General features: G+C 38.6%; 1 protein-coding gene across 1 annotated transcript in view; it reads left to right on the forward strand.

Annotated features, from left to right (window-relative positions):
• CFAP44 (cilia and flagella associated protein 44) overlaps positions 1–17,040 on the forward strand; it is a gene marked incomplete at its 3' end in the record, with an annotated part of 119,728 nt that overhangs the window by 74,242 nt on the left and 28,446 nt on the right. The window contains exons 24-25 of the mRNA XM_079705553.1: positions 6,762–6,939; positions 16,133–16,633. Coding sequence (XP_079561679.1) covers positions 6,762–6,939; positions 16,133–16,633 — 679 coding nt within the window. The remainder of the gene's footprint in view (positions 1–6,761; positions 6,940–16,132; positions 16,634–17,040) is intronic.

Here is a 17,040-nt window from a genome sequence, read left to right on the forward strand (position 1 = left end):
ATAATATCTAAGTCCACCCATGTTGCTGCAAATGGCATTACTTCATTCTTTTTATGGCTGAGTAGTATTTCATTGTGTATGTGTACCACATCGTCTTTACCTATTAATCTGTCAATGGACATTTAGGTTGTTTCCATGTCTTGGCTATTGTGAATAGTGCTGCTATGAACATAGAGGTGCATGTATCTTTTTTTTTTTTTTTTTTTTTTTTTTGCGGTACGCGGGCCTCTCACTGTTGTGGCCTCTCCCGTTGAAGAGCACAGGCTCCAGACGCGCAGGCTCAGCAGCCATTGCTCACGGGCCCAGCCGCTCCGCGGCATGTGGGATCTTCCCGGACAGGGGCACGAACCCGCATCCCCCGCATCGGCAGGAGGACTCTCAACCACTGTGCCACCAGGGAAGCCCTGCATGTATCTTTTTGAATTATATTTTGTCCAAATATATGTCCAGGAGTGGGATTGACAGATCATATGACATGAGTTTCTGTTTTCTTTAGCTCCAAGTTCTGAGATATACAAGGCAAAAATAAAACCCGGAGAACTTGCCATCATATACTTCCTTGGGTCCCAAGGTTTTTTGTGGCCTACCTCCTTTTCACCTTTCAGAATCTTCTTATATTTACTTTATATATAATGTCCAGGGTTTTCTGCTTGCTGGAAAAAGTAGCAAAATGTGGGTCTATTCCATCTTCCTGGAAGTGGAACTCCTCTCAATTGATTTTTCTCATATTTATCTTTAATCTAATGATGTTGCTAAGCTTACTTGGTGTAGTAGCTTTTTTCCAGATTCTTTACAGTAGTTTACAGTAGTACAGTCATCTGGTCTCATGGGAGATGAGCCTTATCTTTCAGTCTGGCCTGAGATCTTCATTGTCTCTTAGACCTTTGTGATTATCCAAGGCATATTCTTTGTTCTTAATGACCCCCAGTGGCTGAGAGTGTGCCAAGATCCATTTCAATATGTGTATTTTTTCATTAACCAACGTGTGGGAATCATTCAGCTAGTTTCTGAACTTCTTTCAGAGGTAATTATACTGTGAATAGCTGTAGATTTGGTGTGTCTGTAGGAGATGGTGAGTTCAGGAGCCTCATATGTCACCACCTTGGACCAGAATCCTAAACCTGGTGTTGCCTTAGGAGAAGCTACTGAATTCTGCTTCTATGAGGTTTACTTTAGACAGCAGTTACTCAATCATTTTTGAGCTGCTCCACCAAGCTCAGGCATCAGTGGAAATTTAATCTGTGGAGATTTCAAAAGCTTACTAGCTCTTTTTACTCTCTGGCTCACTCTGTCTTGCTCTCTCTGCTTCCATCTCCCTTTCTCTCTGTCACACACACATACCCTTCTTTGCATCAGTATCCCTGATGAACATAGATGCAAAAATCCTCAACAAATTTAGTAAACTGAATTCAACAACATATTAAAGGGATAATATACCATGATCAAGTGGTATTTATTCTAGGGATACAAGGATGATTGAACATCCACAAATCAGTGTGACATATCACATTAACAAAAGATAAAAATCATATCATTTCAATAGCTGCAGAAAAAGCATTGACCAAGTTCAACGTCCATTCGTAATAAAAACTCACAGCACACTGGATATAGCAGGAACATAACTCAACATTATAAAGGCCATATATGACAAACCCACAGCTAACATTATACTCAATGGTGAAGAGCTGAAAGCTTTCCCTCTAAGGTCAGGAACAAGACAAGGATACTCACTATTGTTACTTCTATTCAACATAAGAATGAAAGTTCTAGCCAGAGTAGTTAGGCAAGAAAAGAAATAAAAGGCATCCAAAAGAAGAAGTAAAGCCATCTCTGTTTGCAGATGTCATATTATATAAAGAAAATCTTAAAGACTCCACCAAAATACCATTAGAACTAATAAACAAATTCAATAAAGTTGCAGGATACAAAATCAATACACAAAAATCAGTTGTGTTCCTATACACCAATTATGAACTATCAGAAAGAGAAATTAAGAAAGAAATCAAATTTACAACCACATCAAAAAGAATAAAATACTAAGAAATAAATTTAACCAAGGAGGTAAAATATCTGTACACCAAAGAGTATAAGAACAGTGAGATAGAAATAAAAGAAAACACAAATAAATGGAAAGGTATTCTGTGCTTATGGATTAGAAGACATAGTATTGTTAAAATATCCATAGTATCTAAAGCAATCTACAGATTCAGTGCAACCCCTATCAAAATGCCAATAGCATTTTCCATAGAAATGGAAAAAAATACTAAATATTGTACAGAACCAAAGACCCCAAGAAACCAAAGCAATCTTGAGAAAGAAGATCAAAGCTGGAGGTATCACACTCCCTGATTTCAAAACTATATTACAAAGCTGTAGCAATCAAAACAGTATGGTGCTGGCATAAGAAGAGATATATAGGCTAATAAAATAGAATAGAGAGCTCAGAAATAAACCCATGCGTATATGGTCAATTTAAGACAAAGGAGCCAAGAATATGCAATGAGGAAAGAGAGTCTCTTCAATAAATGGGGCTGGGAAAACTGGACCACTATCTCACAGCATACAAAAAAAGAAACCTAAAATGGATTAAAGACTTGAATGTAAGACCTGAAACCATAAAACTCTAGGGAAAAAATAGGTGGTAAGCTCCATGACATCAGCCTTGCAATGATTTGTTTTGGATTTAACATCAAAAACAAAGGCAATAAAAACAAAAAATAAATAACTGTACTACATTAAATAAAAAGCTTCTGTACATCAAAGGAAACCATCAACAAAATGAAAAGGCAACTCATGGAATGGGAGAAAATATTTGCAATCATATATCTGATAAGGAGTTAATATCCAAAATGTATAAAGAACTCATACAACTCAATAACAAATAAAATAAAATAAAAATGGACAGAGGAACTAAATAGACATTTTTCCAAAGAAGGCATACAGATGGCCAACAGGTATGTGAAAGTGTTCAGCATCACTAATCATCAGGGAAATGCGAATCAAACCCACAATGAAATACCATTTCACACCTGTTAGAATGTCTGTCATCAAAAGGACAAGAGATAACAACTGTTGGTGAGGGTGTGGAGAAAAGAGAATCCTTGTGTACTGTTGGTGGGAACATAAGTTGGTGTAGCCACTATGGAAAACAGTGTGGGGATTCCTCAAAAAATTAAAAATAGAACTACCATATAATCCAGCAATTCCACTCCTTGTTATATATACAATGGAGATAAAATCATTATCTCAGAGATATCTGTACCCCCATATTCATTGTATTTGTAATAGCCAAGACAGGAAAACAACCTAAATCTCCACTGATGGATGAATGGATTAAAAAAAGTTGTGGCACATATATACTGTACAACAGAATATTATTCAGCTATAAAAAAAGAAAGCAGCCCTGCCATTTGTGACAACACAAATGGACCTTGAGGGCATTATACTAAGTGAAACAAGTTTGACAGAGAAAGATAAATACTATATGATCTCACTTGTATGTGGAATCTAAAAAAATCTGACCTTATTGAAACAGCAGATTGGTGGTTGCTAGAGGCAAGGGGTGTTGGGGGGGATGGGAGAAATGGGTAAAAGTGGTCAAAAATACAAACTTGCAGTTATAAGATAAATAAGTTCTGGGAATGTAACTTACCACATGGTGACTATTAACAATACTGTTTTGTGTATTTGAGCTGAGAGAGTCAATCTTAATAATTCTAAGCATAAGGAAAAAATTATAACAGTGTGTGGTGATAGATGTTAACTAAATTTATTGTGGTAAATGTTTTGCTATATACACATATCAAATCATTATGTTGTATACCTTAAACTAATACAATATTGTATGTCAATTATATCTCAATGAAACAGTAAAATAAAATAGACTTGATATTTTCAAAAAATATTTTGCTGGATTTGATTTGCTAGTAATTTGTTAAGGACTTTTGTATCTTATTAATGAAGAATATTGTTCTCTAGTTTTATTTTTATGCAATGTCTTCTCTGGGTTGTTATCAGGATAACTGTGGTTTCATAAAAAGAGTTGAAGTTTTTCTTTTCTATTTTCTGAAAGACTTTGTTTAGGCTTGGTATTATTTCTTCCTTAAATATTTGATAAGACTTATCAGTAAAGCCATCTGGACCTGGAGTATTCTTTGAAGGAAGGTTGTAAATTATAAACTCAAAATTTAAATTATTACAGTGCTGTTCAGATCTTCCATTTCTTCTTGGGTCAGTTTTGGTAATTTGTGTCTTTCAAGGAATTTGTGCATTTCATCAGATTTATTGGCATAATATAGTTCAAATAATACTATTCCCTTATTATTATTTTAATTTCTGTAGTATCTGTTGTGTTTTCCTCTTTTATTTTTGACATAGTTAATTTGTATCTTCTCTCTTGATCATTCCAGCAAGAGGTTTATCAATTTTATTAATTTTTTTAAGCAACTAGCTTTTGGTTATAGATTAAAAAAATACTGTTTGTCTGATTTCTATGTCACTGATTTCTGTTCTATGTCATTTCTTTCATTCTAGTTTGGGTTTAATTAACTCTTTTCTTTCTTGTTGAGGTTTAAGTTTAAGGTGTAAACTTTGATTTTATACTTTTCTTCTAATGTAAGTATTTAAAGTAAAAATTTCCCTCTAAGCCCTGAGCTGCATTCCACTAGTTTTGATATATTTTCATTATTATTCAGTCCAAAATATTTTCTAGTATCCCTTGTAATTTCTTCCTTGACTTGTGGTTTATTTTAAAATGTGCTATTTAGTTTCCAAATATTTTGAGGTTTTAAAAAATATCTTTCTGTTTGATTTCTAATTTAATTTTTTGTGGTCTGTGTGAAAATAGTCTGTGTGATTTAAATTCTTTTAAATTTATTGGAAATTGTATAGGCCTGCATATAGTCTCTTAGTTAAAGTTCAATGTGTGCTTGAAAAAGAGTGTGTATTCTTGTATTCTTGGGTGTACTGTTCCATACGTGTCAATGAGGACAAGGTGATTGATAATATTGTCTAAATCTTCTGTTTCTCCTACTTTGAAGGCATGACTCTTTTGGGGTTTCTACTGAATGTCTTCTACATTTAACAAGGTCTCTTTAGCTGGTGGGATCATAAGCAAGTCCCAGCCATGTGTAAACTATGAGAATTAGTTGTCTTACAGCTTCCCAGTATTTGACTTTCCCCAGATGTTCTTTGTTCACCTTCATGGTATTCACATTACAAGTGTACAAATTAATACTCAGCCAAAAACTCAAGAGAGCTCTATATAGATTTCTTTGTGTAGCTCTGATAGTCTTTTCCACAAAATTCTAGCCATTCTGGCCTCTGTGAAATCTGATTTCTGGGATTCCAACCCTACTCCATAGTATGGTAATTTCCTCCATGCAGAAACTAGGAGACAGTAAGGATTACTTATTTTGTTTCACTTTTCTCAGGAATTACAGTCCTGTGCTGCTTATCATTCAATGTCTGAACATAGTTGTTTTACATATTTTTGTTCAGTTCTAGTTATTTGTAGCATGAGGATAATTATGGGCTGTGTTTCTCTCACATGGCAAGAGCAGAAGTATTTTGTTTCTTCCTTTCCTTCCTTTCCTTTCATTAAAAATATTAATCTTTCCTTTTAGTGCTGTTATACACAAATGAACAATTGTCAGTTAATACATTAGATGGCATGTGTTTCCTCTGCTATACGTATGTTTGCTTTCCCCTAAAGGGCTGACTGAAGCTATATGCTCATGTTGACTGACAGGCTTCACTTTAAAGAATTAGGTAGGTTAGGCTCTCCCAATGAAGATCTCCTCCAGTGGGGTGCCAACCCATACATAGCTACCTTAGTATTTCCCAAGCAGAGAGGTCAGTTTCTGTAGAGATTAGTTCTTCAGTTTTAGTTTATGTATAAGGTTGCTACTGCCTTGCATGTGTGTAGATGGGAAAGCTGGGAGGGCTCAACTGGTTCAGGCATTCCTTTTCAATCCTCTAATTAATTTTACCAAATAGTGTCTAACATTCCATTCCCTGCTCCATACCTGCTCCATCTTTTCTTGGAGCCTCCTAGGAACTCTATCAAGAAGACCCAATCCAATTCTTTTTATAGCCTTCTCCTGGGGGTATCTGGGACTAGAGTTTTCATTGATCTGGTTTATCCGTTAATACAATTTCATCTTCTTTCTGTCTTCTAGAAATGTATCTCTATCACTAGTTTGCTCATGGTTTTCTATCCCATTCTCAACTTTCCTAGTGATTTACTTCCTTTGACACCCCACAGTGCCATTTCCATGGAATGTGGGAAAAGAGAGGTAGATAAATACATATATACTCGTGCTATCATTTTGAATCACATGCCTATTTTTTAAAATGTTATGACAAACTTTATGACAGTCGCTTATGTTTTTTAAAAACTTTAACATTTTAGTGATTAAAAAACAACAACAACAAACCTGTATCCAAAGTGTAATTTCTATTGAGGGAGTAAATAACAATGTTGATCTAAATTACTTTGAAGTTAACCAAAGCCTAAGAATGATTCAGATTATTTCAGCACCATCTAGTTGTTTATTTTTTATTTATTACTTATTATTTTGCTTGAGGTGCTTTAAAAATAGCTATTAACATTAAAAAAATCTTGGGCTCTATAGGAAGAGGCAGCACCACAGACTCAGAATTATGCTTTTGCTTCATGATTAAATTTCATTATATGCCTAAAGTAGACAAATCAGAGTTTATTGTCACGTTTATGGCTGAGTTTTCTGTTTTTCTGATAGGTACAAGAGTAAACCTGATGATGACTATGAAGATCCCAAAGATGTTCAAGCCATCAAAGAGGCCCAATTGTATATGGGAGACTTCAATTTGAAGACAGCCCCAGACTATAAGATACCTGAACACATGAGAATAAATGCTGCCAAGAAGGAAGAGGAACTGGGATACCTCGACTCTATGGTACTTACCCATAGCTTTCATGACAATGAGGCACACACCCTGGATTTTCTTGGGGTTTTTTTTGTTTGTTTTTTTTGTTTTATTAGTTTCTGCTTTATAACAAAGTGACTCAGTCATATATATACATCTGTTCCCCCATCCCTTCCCTCTTGCGTCTCCCTCCCTCCCACCCTCCCTATCCCACCCCTCCAGGCAGTCACAAAGCACCGAGCTGATCTCCCTGTGCTATGCGGCTGCTTCCCACTATCTATCTACCTTACGTTTGGTACTGTATATATGTCCATGCCTCTCTTTCACTTTGTCACAGCTTACCCTTCCCCCTCCCCATATCCTCAAGTCCATTCTCAAGTAGGTCTGTGTCTTTATTCCCGTTTTACCCCTAGGTTCTTCATGACATTTTTTTTCTTAAATTCCATATATATGTGTTAGCATACAGTATTTGTCTTTCTCTTTCTGACTTACTTCACTCTGTATGACAGACTCCAGGTCTATCCACCTCATTACAAATAGCTCAGTTTTGTTTCTTTTTATGGCTGAGTAATACTCCATTGTATATATGTGCCACATCTTCTTTATCCATTCATCCGATGATGGACACTTAGGTTGTTTCCATCTCCGGGCTATTGTGAATAGAGCTGCAATGAACATTTTGGTACATGTCTCTTTTTGAATTATGGTTTTCTCAGGGTATATGCCCAGTAGTGGGATTGCTGGGTCATATGGTAGTTCTATATGTAGTTTTTTAAGGAACCTCCATACTGTTCTCCATAGTGGCTGTACCAATTCACATTCCCACCAGCAGTGCAAGAGTGTTCCCTTTTCTCCACACCCTCTCCAGCATTTATTGTTTCTAGATTTCTTGATGATGGCCATTCTGGCAGGTGTGAGATGATATCTCATTGTAGTTTTGATTTGCATTTCTCTAATGATTAATGATGTTGAGCATTCTTTCATGTGTTGTTGGCAGTCTGTATATCTTCTTTGGAGAAATGCCTATTTAAGTCTTCTGCCCATTTTGGGATTGGGTTGTTTGTTTTTTTGCTATTGAGCTGCATGAGCTGCTTATAAATATTGGAGATTAATCCTTTGTCAGTTGCTTCATTTGCAAATATTTTCTCCCATTCTGAGGGTTGTCTTTTGGTCTTGTTTATGGTTTCCTTTGCTGTGCAAAAGCTTTGAAGTTTCATTAGGTCCCATTTGTTTATCTTTGTTTTTAGTTCCATTTCTCTAGGCGGTGGGTCCAAAAGGATCTTGCTGTGATTTATGTCATAGAGTGTTCTGCCTATGTTTTCCTCTAAGATTTTGATAGTTTCTGTCTTTACATTTAGGTCTTTAATCCATTTTGAGCTTATTTTTGTGTACGGTGTTAGGGAATGATGTAATCTCATACTTTTACATGTCCCTGTCCAGTTTTCCCAGCACCACTTATTGAAGAGGCTGTCCTTTCTCCACTGTACATTCCTGCCTCCTTTATCAAAGATAAGTTGACCATATGTGTGTGGGTTTATCTCTGGGCTTTCTATCCTGTTCCATTGATCTATCTTTCTGTTTTTGTGCCAGTACCACACTGTCTTGATTACCGTAGCTTTGTAGTATAGTCTGAAGTCAGGGAGCCTGATTCCTCCAGCTCCGTTTTTCGTTCTCAAGATTGCTTTAGCTATTCGGGGTCTTTTGTTTCTCCAAACAAATTTTGAAATTTTTTGTTCTAGTTCTGTGAAAAATGCCAGTGGTAGTTTGATAGGGATTGCATTGAATCTGTAGATTGCTTTGGGTAGTAGAGTCATTTTCACAATATTGATTCTTCCAATCCAGGAGCATGGTATATCTCTCCATCTATTTGTATCATCTTTAATTTCTTTCATCAGTGTCTTATAATTTTCTGCATACAGGTCTTTTGTCTCCTTAGGTAGGTTTATTCCTAGATATTTTATTCTTTTTGTTGCAATGGTAAATGGGAGTGTTTTCTTGATTTCACTTTCAGATTTTTCATCATTAGTGTACAGGAATGCCAGAGATTTCTGTGCATTAATTTTGTATCCTGCTACTTTACCATATTCATTGATTAGCTCTAGTAGTTTTCTGGTAGCATCTTTAGGATTCTCTATGCATAGTATCATGTCATCTGCAAACAGTGACAGCTTTACTTCTTCTTTTCCAGTTTGGATTCCTTTTATTTCCTTTTCTTCTCTGATTGCTGTGGCTAAAACTTCCAAAGCTAAGTTGAATAAGAGTGGTGAGAGTGGGCAGCCTTGTCTTGTTCCTGATCTTAGTGGAAATGGTTTCAGTTTTTCACCATTGAGGACGATGTTGGCTGTGGGTTTGTCATATATGGCCTTTATTATGTTGAGAAAAGTTCCCTCTATGCTTACTTTCTGCAGGGTTTTTATCATAAATGGGTGTTGAATTTTGTCGAAAGCTTTCTCTGCATCTATTGAGATGATCATATGGTTTTTCTTCTTCAATTTGTTAATATGGTGTATCACATTGATTGATTTGTGTATATTGAAGAATCCTTGCATTCCTGGAATAAACCCCACTTGATCATGGTGTATGATCCTTTTAATGTGCTGTTGGATTCTGTTTGCTAGTATTTTGTTGAGGATTTTTGCATCTATGTTCATCAGTGATATTGGCCTGTAGTTTTCTTTCTTTGTGACATCCTTGCCTGGTTTTGGTATCAAGGTGATGGTGGCCTCGTAGAATGAGTTTGGGAGTGCTCCTCCCTCTGCTATATTTTGGAAGAGTTTGAGAAGGATAGGTGTTAGCTCTTCTCTAAATGTTTGATAGAATTCGGCTGTGAAGCCATCTGGTCCTGAGCTTTTGTTTGTTGGAAGCTTTTTCATCACAGTTTCAATTTCAGTGCTTGTGATTGGTCTATTCATATTTTCTATTTCTTCCTGAGTCAGTCTTGGCAGGTTGTGCATTTCTAAGAATTTGTCCATTTCTTCCAGGTTGTCCATTTTATTGGCATAGAGTTACTTGTAGTAATCTCTCATGATCTTTTGTATTTCTGCAGTGTCAGTTGTTACTTCTCCTTTTTCATTTCTAATTCTATTGATTTGAGTCTTCTCCCTTTTTTTCTTGATGAGTCTGGCTAATGGTTTATCAATTTTGTTTATATTCTCAAAGAACCAGCTTTTAGTTTGGTTGATCTTTGCTATCGTTTCCTTCATTTCTTTTTCATTTATTTCTGATCTGATCTTTATGATTTCTTTCCTTCTGCTAACTTTGGGGTTTTTTTGTTCTTCTTTCTCTAATTGCTTTAGGTGCAGGGTCAGGTTGTTTACTCGAGATGTTTCCTGTTTCTTAAGGTGGGATTGTATTGCTATAAACTTCCCCCTTAGAACTGCTTTTGCTGCGTCCCATAGGTTTTGGGTCGTCGTGTCTCCATTGTCATTTGTTTCTAGGTATTTTTTAATTTCCTCTTTGATTTCTTCAGTGATCACTTCGTTATTGAGTAGTGTATTGTTTAGCCTCCATGTGTTTGTATTTTTTACAGATCTTTTCCTGTAATTGATGTCTAGTCCCATAGCATTGTGGTCAGAAAAGATACTTGATACAATTTCAATTTTCTTAAATTTACCAAGGCTTGATTTGTGACCCAAGATATGATCTATCCTGGAGAATGTTCCATGAGCACTTGAGAAAAATGTGTATTCTGTTGTTTTTGGATGGAATGTCCTATAAATATCAACTAAGTCCATCTTGTTTAATGTATCATTTAAAGCTTGTGTTTCCTTATTTATTTTCATTTTGGATGATCTGTCCATTGGTGAAAGTGGGGTGTTAAAGTCCCCTACTATGAGTGTGTTACTGTCGATTTCCCCTTTTATGGCTGTTAGTATTTGCCTTATGTATTGAGGTGTTCCTATGTTGGGTGCATAAATATTTACAATTGTTATATCTTCTTCTTGGATTGATCCCTTTATCATTATGTAGTGTCCTTCTTTGTCTCTTCTAGTAGTCTTTATTTTAAAGTCTATTTTGTCTGATATGAGAATTGCTACTCCAGCTTTCTTTTGGTTTCCATTTGCATGGAATATCTATTTCCATCCCCTTACTTTCAATCTGTATGTGTCTCTAGGTCTGAAGTGGGTCTCTTGTAGACAGCATATATATGGGTCTTGTTTTTGTATCCATTCAGCCAATCTGTGTCTTTTGGTGGGAGCATTTAGCCCATTTACATTTAAGGTAATTATTGATATGTATGTTCCTATTCCCATTTCCTTAATTGTTTTGGATTTGTTATTGTAGGTATTTCCCTTCTGTTGTGTTTCTTGCCTAGAGAAGTTCCTTTAGCATTTGTTGTAAAGCTGGTTTTGTGGTGCTGAACTCTCTCAGCTTTTGCTTGTCTGTAAAGGTTTTAATTTCTCCATCAAATCTGAATGAGATCCTTGCTGGGTAGAGTAGTCTTGGTTGCAGGTTCTTCTCCTTCATCACTTTAATTATGTCCTGCCACTCCCTTCTGGCTTGTAGAGTTTCTGCTGAGAGATCAGTTGTTAACCTGATGGGGATTCCCTTGTGTGTTATTTGTTGTTTTTCCCTTGTTGCTTTTAGTATGATTTCTTTGTGTTTAATTTTTGACAGTTTTATTAATATGTGTCTTGGCATATTTCTCCTTGGATGTATTCTGTATGGGACTCTCTGTGCCTCCTGGACTTGATTAACTATTTCCTTTCCTATATTAGGGAAATTTTCAACTATAATCTCTTCAAATATTTTCTCAGTCCCTTTCTTTTTCTCTTCTTCTTCTGGAACCCCTCTAATTCAAATGTTGGTGCATTTAATGTTGTCCCAGAGGTCTCTGAGACTGTCCTCAGTTCTTTTCATTCTTTTTTCTTTATTTTGCTCTGCATCAGTTATTTCCACTATTTTATCTTCCACCTCACTTATCCGTTCTTCTGCCTCAGTTATTCTGCTACTGATCCCATCTAGAGTATTTTTCATTTCATTTATTGTGTTTTTAATCAATGCTTGATTCATCTTTAGTTCTTCTAGGTCCTTGTTAACTGTTTCTTGCATTTTGTCTATTCTATTTCCAAGATTTTGGATCTTGGAAATAGAATCTTTGATCATCTTTACTATCATTATTCTGAATTCTTTTTCAGGTAGACTGCCTATTTCCTCTTCATTTGTTAGGTCTGGTGGGTTTTTATCTTGCTCCTTCCCCTGCTGTGTGTTTTTCTGTCTTCTCATTTTGCTTATCTTACTGTGTTTGGGGTCTCCTTTTTGCAGGCTGCAGGTTTGTAGTTCCCGTTGTTTTTGGTGTCTGTCCCCAGTGGCTAAGGTTGGTTCAGTGGGTTGTGTAGGCTTCCTGGTGGAGGGGACTAGTGCCTGTGTTCTGGTGGATGAGGCTGCATCTTGTCTTTCTGGTGGACAGGTCCACGTCTGGTGGTGTATTTTGGGGTGTCTGTGGACTTTTTATGATTTTAGGCAGCCTCTCTGCTAATGGGTGGCATTGTGTTCCTGTCTTGCTAGTTGTTTGGCATAGGGTGTCCAGCACTGTAGGTTGCTGGTCGTTTAGTGAAGCTGGGTGCTGGTGTTGAGATGGAGATCTCTGGAAGATTTTCACCGTTGATATTATGTGGAGCTGGGAGGTCTCTTGTGGACCAGTGTCCTGAAGTTGGCTCTCCCACCTCAGAGGCACAGCACTGACTCCTGACTCCTCAATTTGGGATGATTCGTTGTCTATTCATGTATTCCACAGATGCAGGATACATCAAGTTTATTGTGGAGCTTTAATCCGCTGCTTCTGAGGCTGCTGGGAGAGATTTCCCTTTCTCTTCTTTGTTCTCACAGCTCCCGGGTCTCAGCTTTGGATTTGGCCCCACCTCTCCGTGTAGGTCGCCGGAGGTCGTCTGTTCTTCACTCAGACAGGACAGGGTTAAAGGAGCAGCCGCTTCCGTGACTCTGGCTCACTCAGGCCGGGGGGCAGGGAGGGGCACAGAGTGCGGGTGGAGCCTGCAGCGGCAGAGGCAGGCTTGACGTTGCACCAGCCCAAGGCACGCCGTGCGTTCTCCCAGGGAAGCTGTCCCTGGATCCCGTGACCCCGGCAGTGACAGGCTTCACAGGCTCCCTGGACGGGGGCGTGGACAGTGACCTGCGCTCGCACACAGGCCTCGTGGCGGCGGCAGCAGCCCCAGCGTCCCACGCCCGTCTCTGGGGTCCATGCTTTCAGCCGCGGCTCGCACCCGTCTCTGGAGCTCCTCCAAGCAGCGCTCTTAATCCCCTCTCCTCGTGCACCAGGAAACAAAGAGGGAAGAAAAAGTCTCTTGCATCTTCGGCAGGTCCAAACTTTTTCCCGGACTCCCTCCCAGCTAGCTGTGGTGCATTAGCCCCTTCAGGCTGTGTTCACGCCGCCAACCCCAGTCCTCTCCCTGCGTTCCGACTGAAGCCCGAGCCTCAGCTTCCAGCGCCGCCCGCTCCGGCGGGTGAGCAGACAAGCCTCTCGGGCTGGTGAGTGCTGGTTGGCACCGATCCTCTGTGCGGGAATCTCTCCGCTTTGCCCTACCTAGGTACGTGGGGAGTTTCTTGCCTTTTGGGAGGTCTGAGGTCTTCTGCCAGCGTACAGTAGGTGTTCTGTAGGAGTTGTTCCACGTGTAGCTGTATTTCTGGTGTATCTGTGGGGAGGAAGGTGATCTCCACGTCTTACTCTTCAGCCATCTTCCCCGGAAGTCTGGATTTTCTTGTTTTAATTGAATTCTGCTGAAACCACCCATTTTGTTAGCTGGTCCATAAAGATATATAGTCGTATAAATTTAGAATTGGAAAAGGCCTTCATGATTATTTAGAATAATGCCCCTTTTTACAAATGAGGAAATTGAGTCCCAAAGATAAGAGATTTATTCATGACTATTTAGTTAACATGGCAGAACCAACCTTCAAATTAATTACTTGGTTCAATACCAGTTTCATGAGTGAAGGCATTATATTTTATGAACTTTGAATCTCGGAAATTCAAACACATCTTTGTTGGCTATTGTTTTTGGCTGCTGTGGACCACCAAGACTTAGGAAAATAAACCACTGTATTTAGCCTTTGTTTGAAGGACTTTCAAACTTTTGTAGGTGACTCAATACTGAGCAATTAATATATTCCTGTTTGATTCTGTCTGCATTTCCCCAAACTGCTTCTAATCATCCTGATTTCTCATACCTGTTTTCATCCTAAAGTTTCCTCTCCCTGTTATAGTAATTCCTTGCTTTGAATTGACAAGTGACTTTTCACACTTAGAGGCTCAGAAGGCATCTGAGCTACCATTTTGAGGAGAATTTCGTATACGGCCACCTAGTATGGCTGTGCAGTTTGCCTATTTCAAGGCATCACATTGAAAAGAGTGCCAATCATACCACAGATATAGCATGTTTGAATATTTTATAATTTTCTGACAAATGGAAGTGCAAAGTATCTTGAGGAAGGAGTGTCTTTTTCTATTTCAGCAAAGATGCTGTACATGCCAGCACTACAGAGATCCTGGTATGGCAATTCATAGCCACAAGTAAATTTTCATAGCTCATAACTATAACTTTCTGATCAAATGGACATTTTGAACATTTTATTTGTGACCGTTTGGATTGTTTTTCTAGCTGTTTGTCTAAGGCAATTCTTGTTTCAACTATCATGTTTCATCCATTGTCATAGAGAAATGTTCTTTTGATCACAATTTGTCAGTCATCCCACCTGAAATTTTATAGCCCAGGTAGAGGTGATGGACAGGTGTGATGTCTTGAATGGAACTGCATTGTACTGAAATCTATTTTATTAAAATGACAGCATTAAATAATGCAGAGCACACAATTCTACCAGTCAGAAGATCAGAGTTCCGTTCCAATCTCTGCCACTTAATAGTTATATGAACTTGGCTAGTCATGTAACTCTCCCTAAGCCTCAGTTGTATTGTCTGTTTAAAAAAAAAGGTATTACTACCAATGAACAACAGTAAGACAAGACATGTCTAGTCTTCTTCATAGGGTTAAAGTAATGGTGAAAGTCAATAAACAGTCATTCTTATCATGGTTAAGTTCAAAGTCACTGAAAAGTATCAAGCATTTTAGAAGTCATGTATTATACATTCCCCCCCACTCCTCCTCCCCCACCTCTCCTGTCCGTGGCTAGTGTTTAGGTGTGTGGTATTTGGAAAATTAGAAAGAGAGGCTTGGTATGTAAATTGGGCTCCTAAAAGAGGTAGGCCTTACAGCCACCAGGCTGGTTTGGGTTTGTTCTCCGCTTAATTCTCGGTCCTCCAGGTACTTCAGAAGTGGTCCCCCACTCACCCAAGGGCTGGATTTTGAGTTTAAACCCTAATGCTTTAAAGGTTTTTTCTTAGGTATGTAAAACATCTCCTCTATCTTGTTACAGTAGGTAGTAAATATACAGGTAAGTTTTGTAAGACGAGTTGAAGAAATGTCTTTTGATCTTTTATTTTTCTTAACCTGTATATTTATGCAAAGTTACTCTTAACAGCCTTTGGGCCATCTAGTTGCCTAACTGCACACCAGGAGCAGGGTTGCATGTGACTGGAGGCTCTGGTCAGGGCATTTAGGAAACACAGCCTGGGGAGAGAGCTGGCAGTGAGGGAGCAGTGGGCCTGTTTGGCACCTGTGACTGCAGGCAGGGGCATTGGTGGGCTCGGATGAGTGGAGAAGGAACCAAGGAAGAGTCCAGGAACCTCTTAGTGTGACGTGGAACTGGAATTCAGGATCGTGACCTTGCCTGCACAGGAGTAACAGAAAGAATGTGGCCAAAATACAGAATGACAGCAGGCTAAAGTGGCCCGAGGTGGGCAACCCTAAGTGAGTCTAAGCCAATAGGATTTGAGTTTTCATCAGGGAAGGACGGTTACTGTGTGCTCCTGACCAAAGAATGGCCTCCCCCTCCCTGGGATCTGGCTGAGTACAGGGCTCAGGAAGGACTTCCATTGAGTGGTGGAAGGAGGATGGGGGAACTCAGCCCTACAAGCCAGCTGGGGGACACCAGAGGTCACATCCAGACTGTCTTCCCCTTATGGAGAGGTGAAATGGGGAAAAGCCTAAAAACTAGAGAAAATAACTTAGTAGTGAACAGGAATCATCAGATAAATTTTTATCTTGAATTTTTGCTAGGCATTCCAGTTAAGGGACAAAAGCAAATTGTATTTCAAGCTGCCCTTTGGGAGCAGGTTGTCATTTTGCTTTCTTCCTGTTCTTTTTATCAGGCCTATTCAAAGAAAATGCACATGAACAAGTGCATTGTCTCTCTTCGAGACCTTAAAGTGGCTGTCATCGAGGAAATACAGTGCCTGGTGCAAGAACTGAAGAACATTCAGTCGACTCTTCACGTATCCAAGCACATCCCCATTCCCCAAATCCCTCAGATACACCCAGAAGAAGTTCCAGAAAAGAGATTTCAGTATGATGAGGAAACCCTCCTAGCTTTTAAGCAGCAGCAGATGAAAAATCAGGCTGAAACGGCCCCTCAAGTGGAAAAGGCAGCGTCTGCAGGCTCAGCTGGAAGCTTCCTCAGACTCTCTTCTGGAAAGGATGGGGATTTGACGACACGTGATTCATTGTCTAGATCATCAAAAGCATCAGTGTTCAATCTAGATATTCCAAAGTTCATGGAATTTGAAAGAACAGATCCAACTGAAGTGGAGCTGGAGATTATGAAAAGGGATGAGATTAAACACTTGTACATGCAACAATATTTGATCAACAGGGTAAGAAATGAGACTGCTTATTTAAAGCTGAAAGAGAAGAGCAGGATAATTAAAATTAAATTATAATTTAATTAAAAATAATTAAAATTATTTTTAATTTCTCTACATTAATCTTCCCCAAACCCTGACCAGCCCACAACTCACTGATGCCTTGGCTTTCTCCCCATCCCTGGTCTTCTGAAAATCATTGTGCTCTGCCCAGAACTTTGGAGCTTTTCAACTTTTTTCTTTTTGGAAAGCTAAGAATTAAGGACAAATCCATGTTAATTGGTATCTAACTAAAGTCACGGTAAAGGAGAAGTGATGGAGCAGCCTTCAGATGATGGATGGAGCATAACTAAAAACCTTCCAGTGAAAATGGGGCACCCTCTGCTTTTCACCCCCTGCTCTTTCTCTAATGTGTGATT

Source organism: Hyperoodon ampullatus (assembly GCF_949752795.1).
Source record: "Hyperoodon ampullatus genome assembly, chromosome: 5".
Classification (NCBI taxonomy): domain Eukaryota; kingdom Metazoa; phylum Chordata; class Mammalia; order Artiodactyla; family Ziphiidae; genus Hyperoodon; species Hyperoodon ampullatus.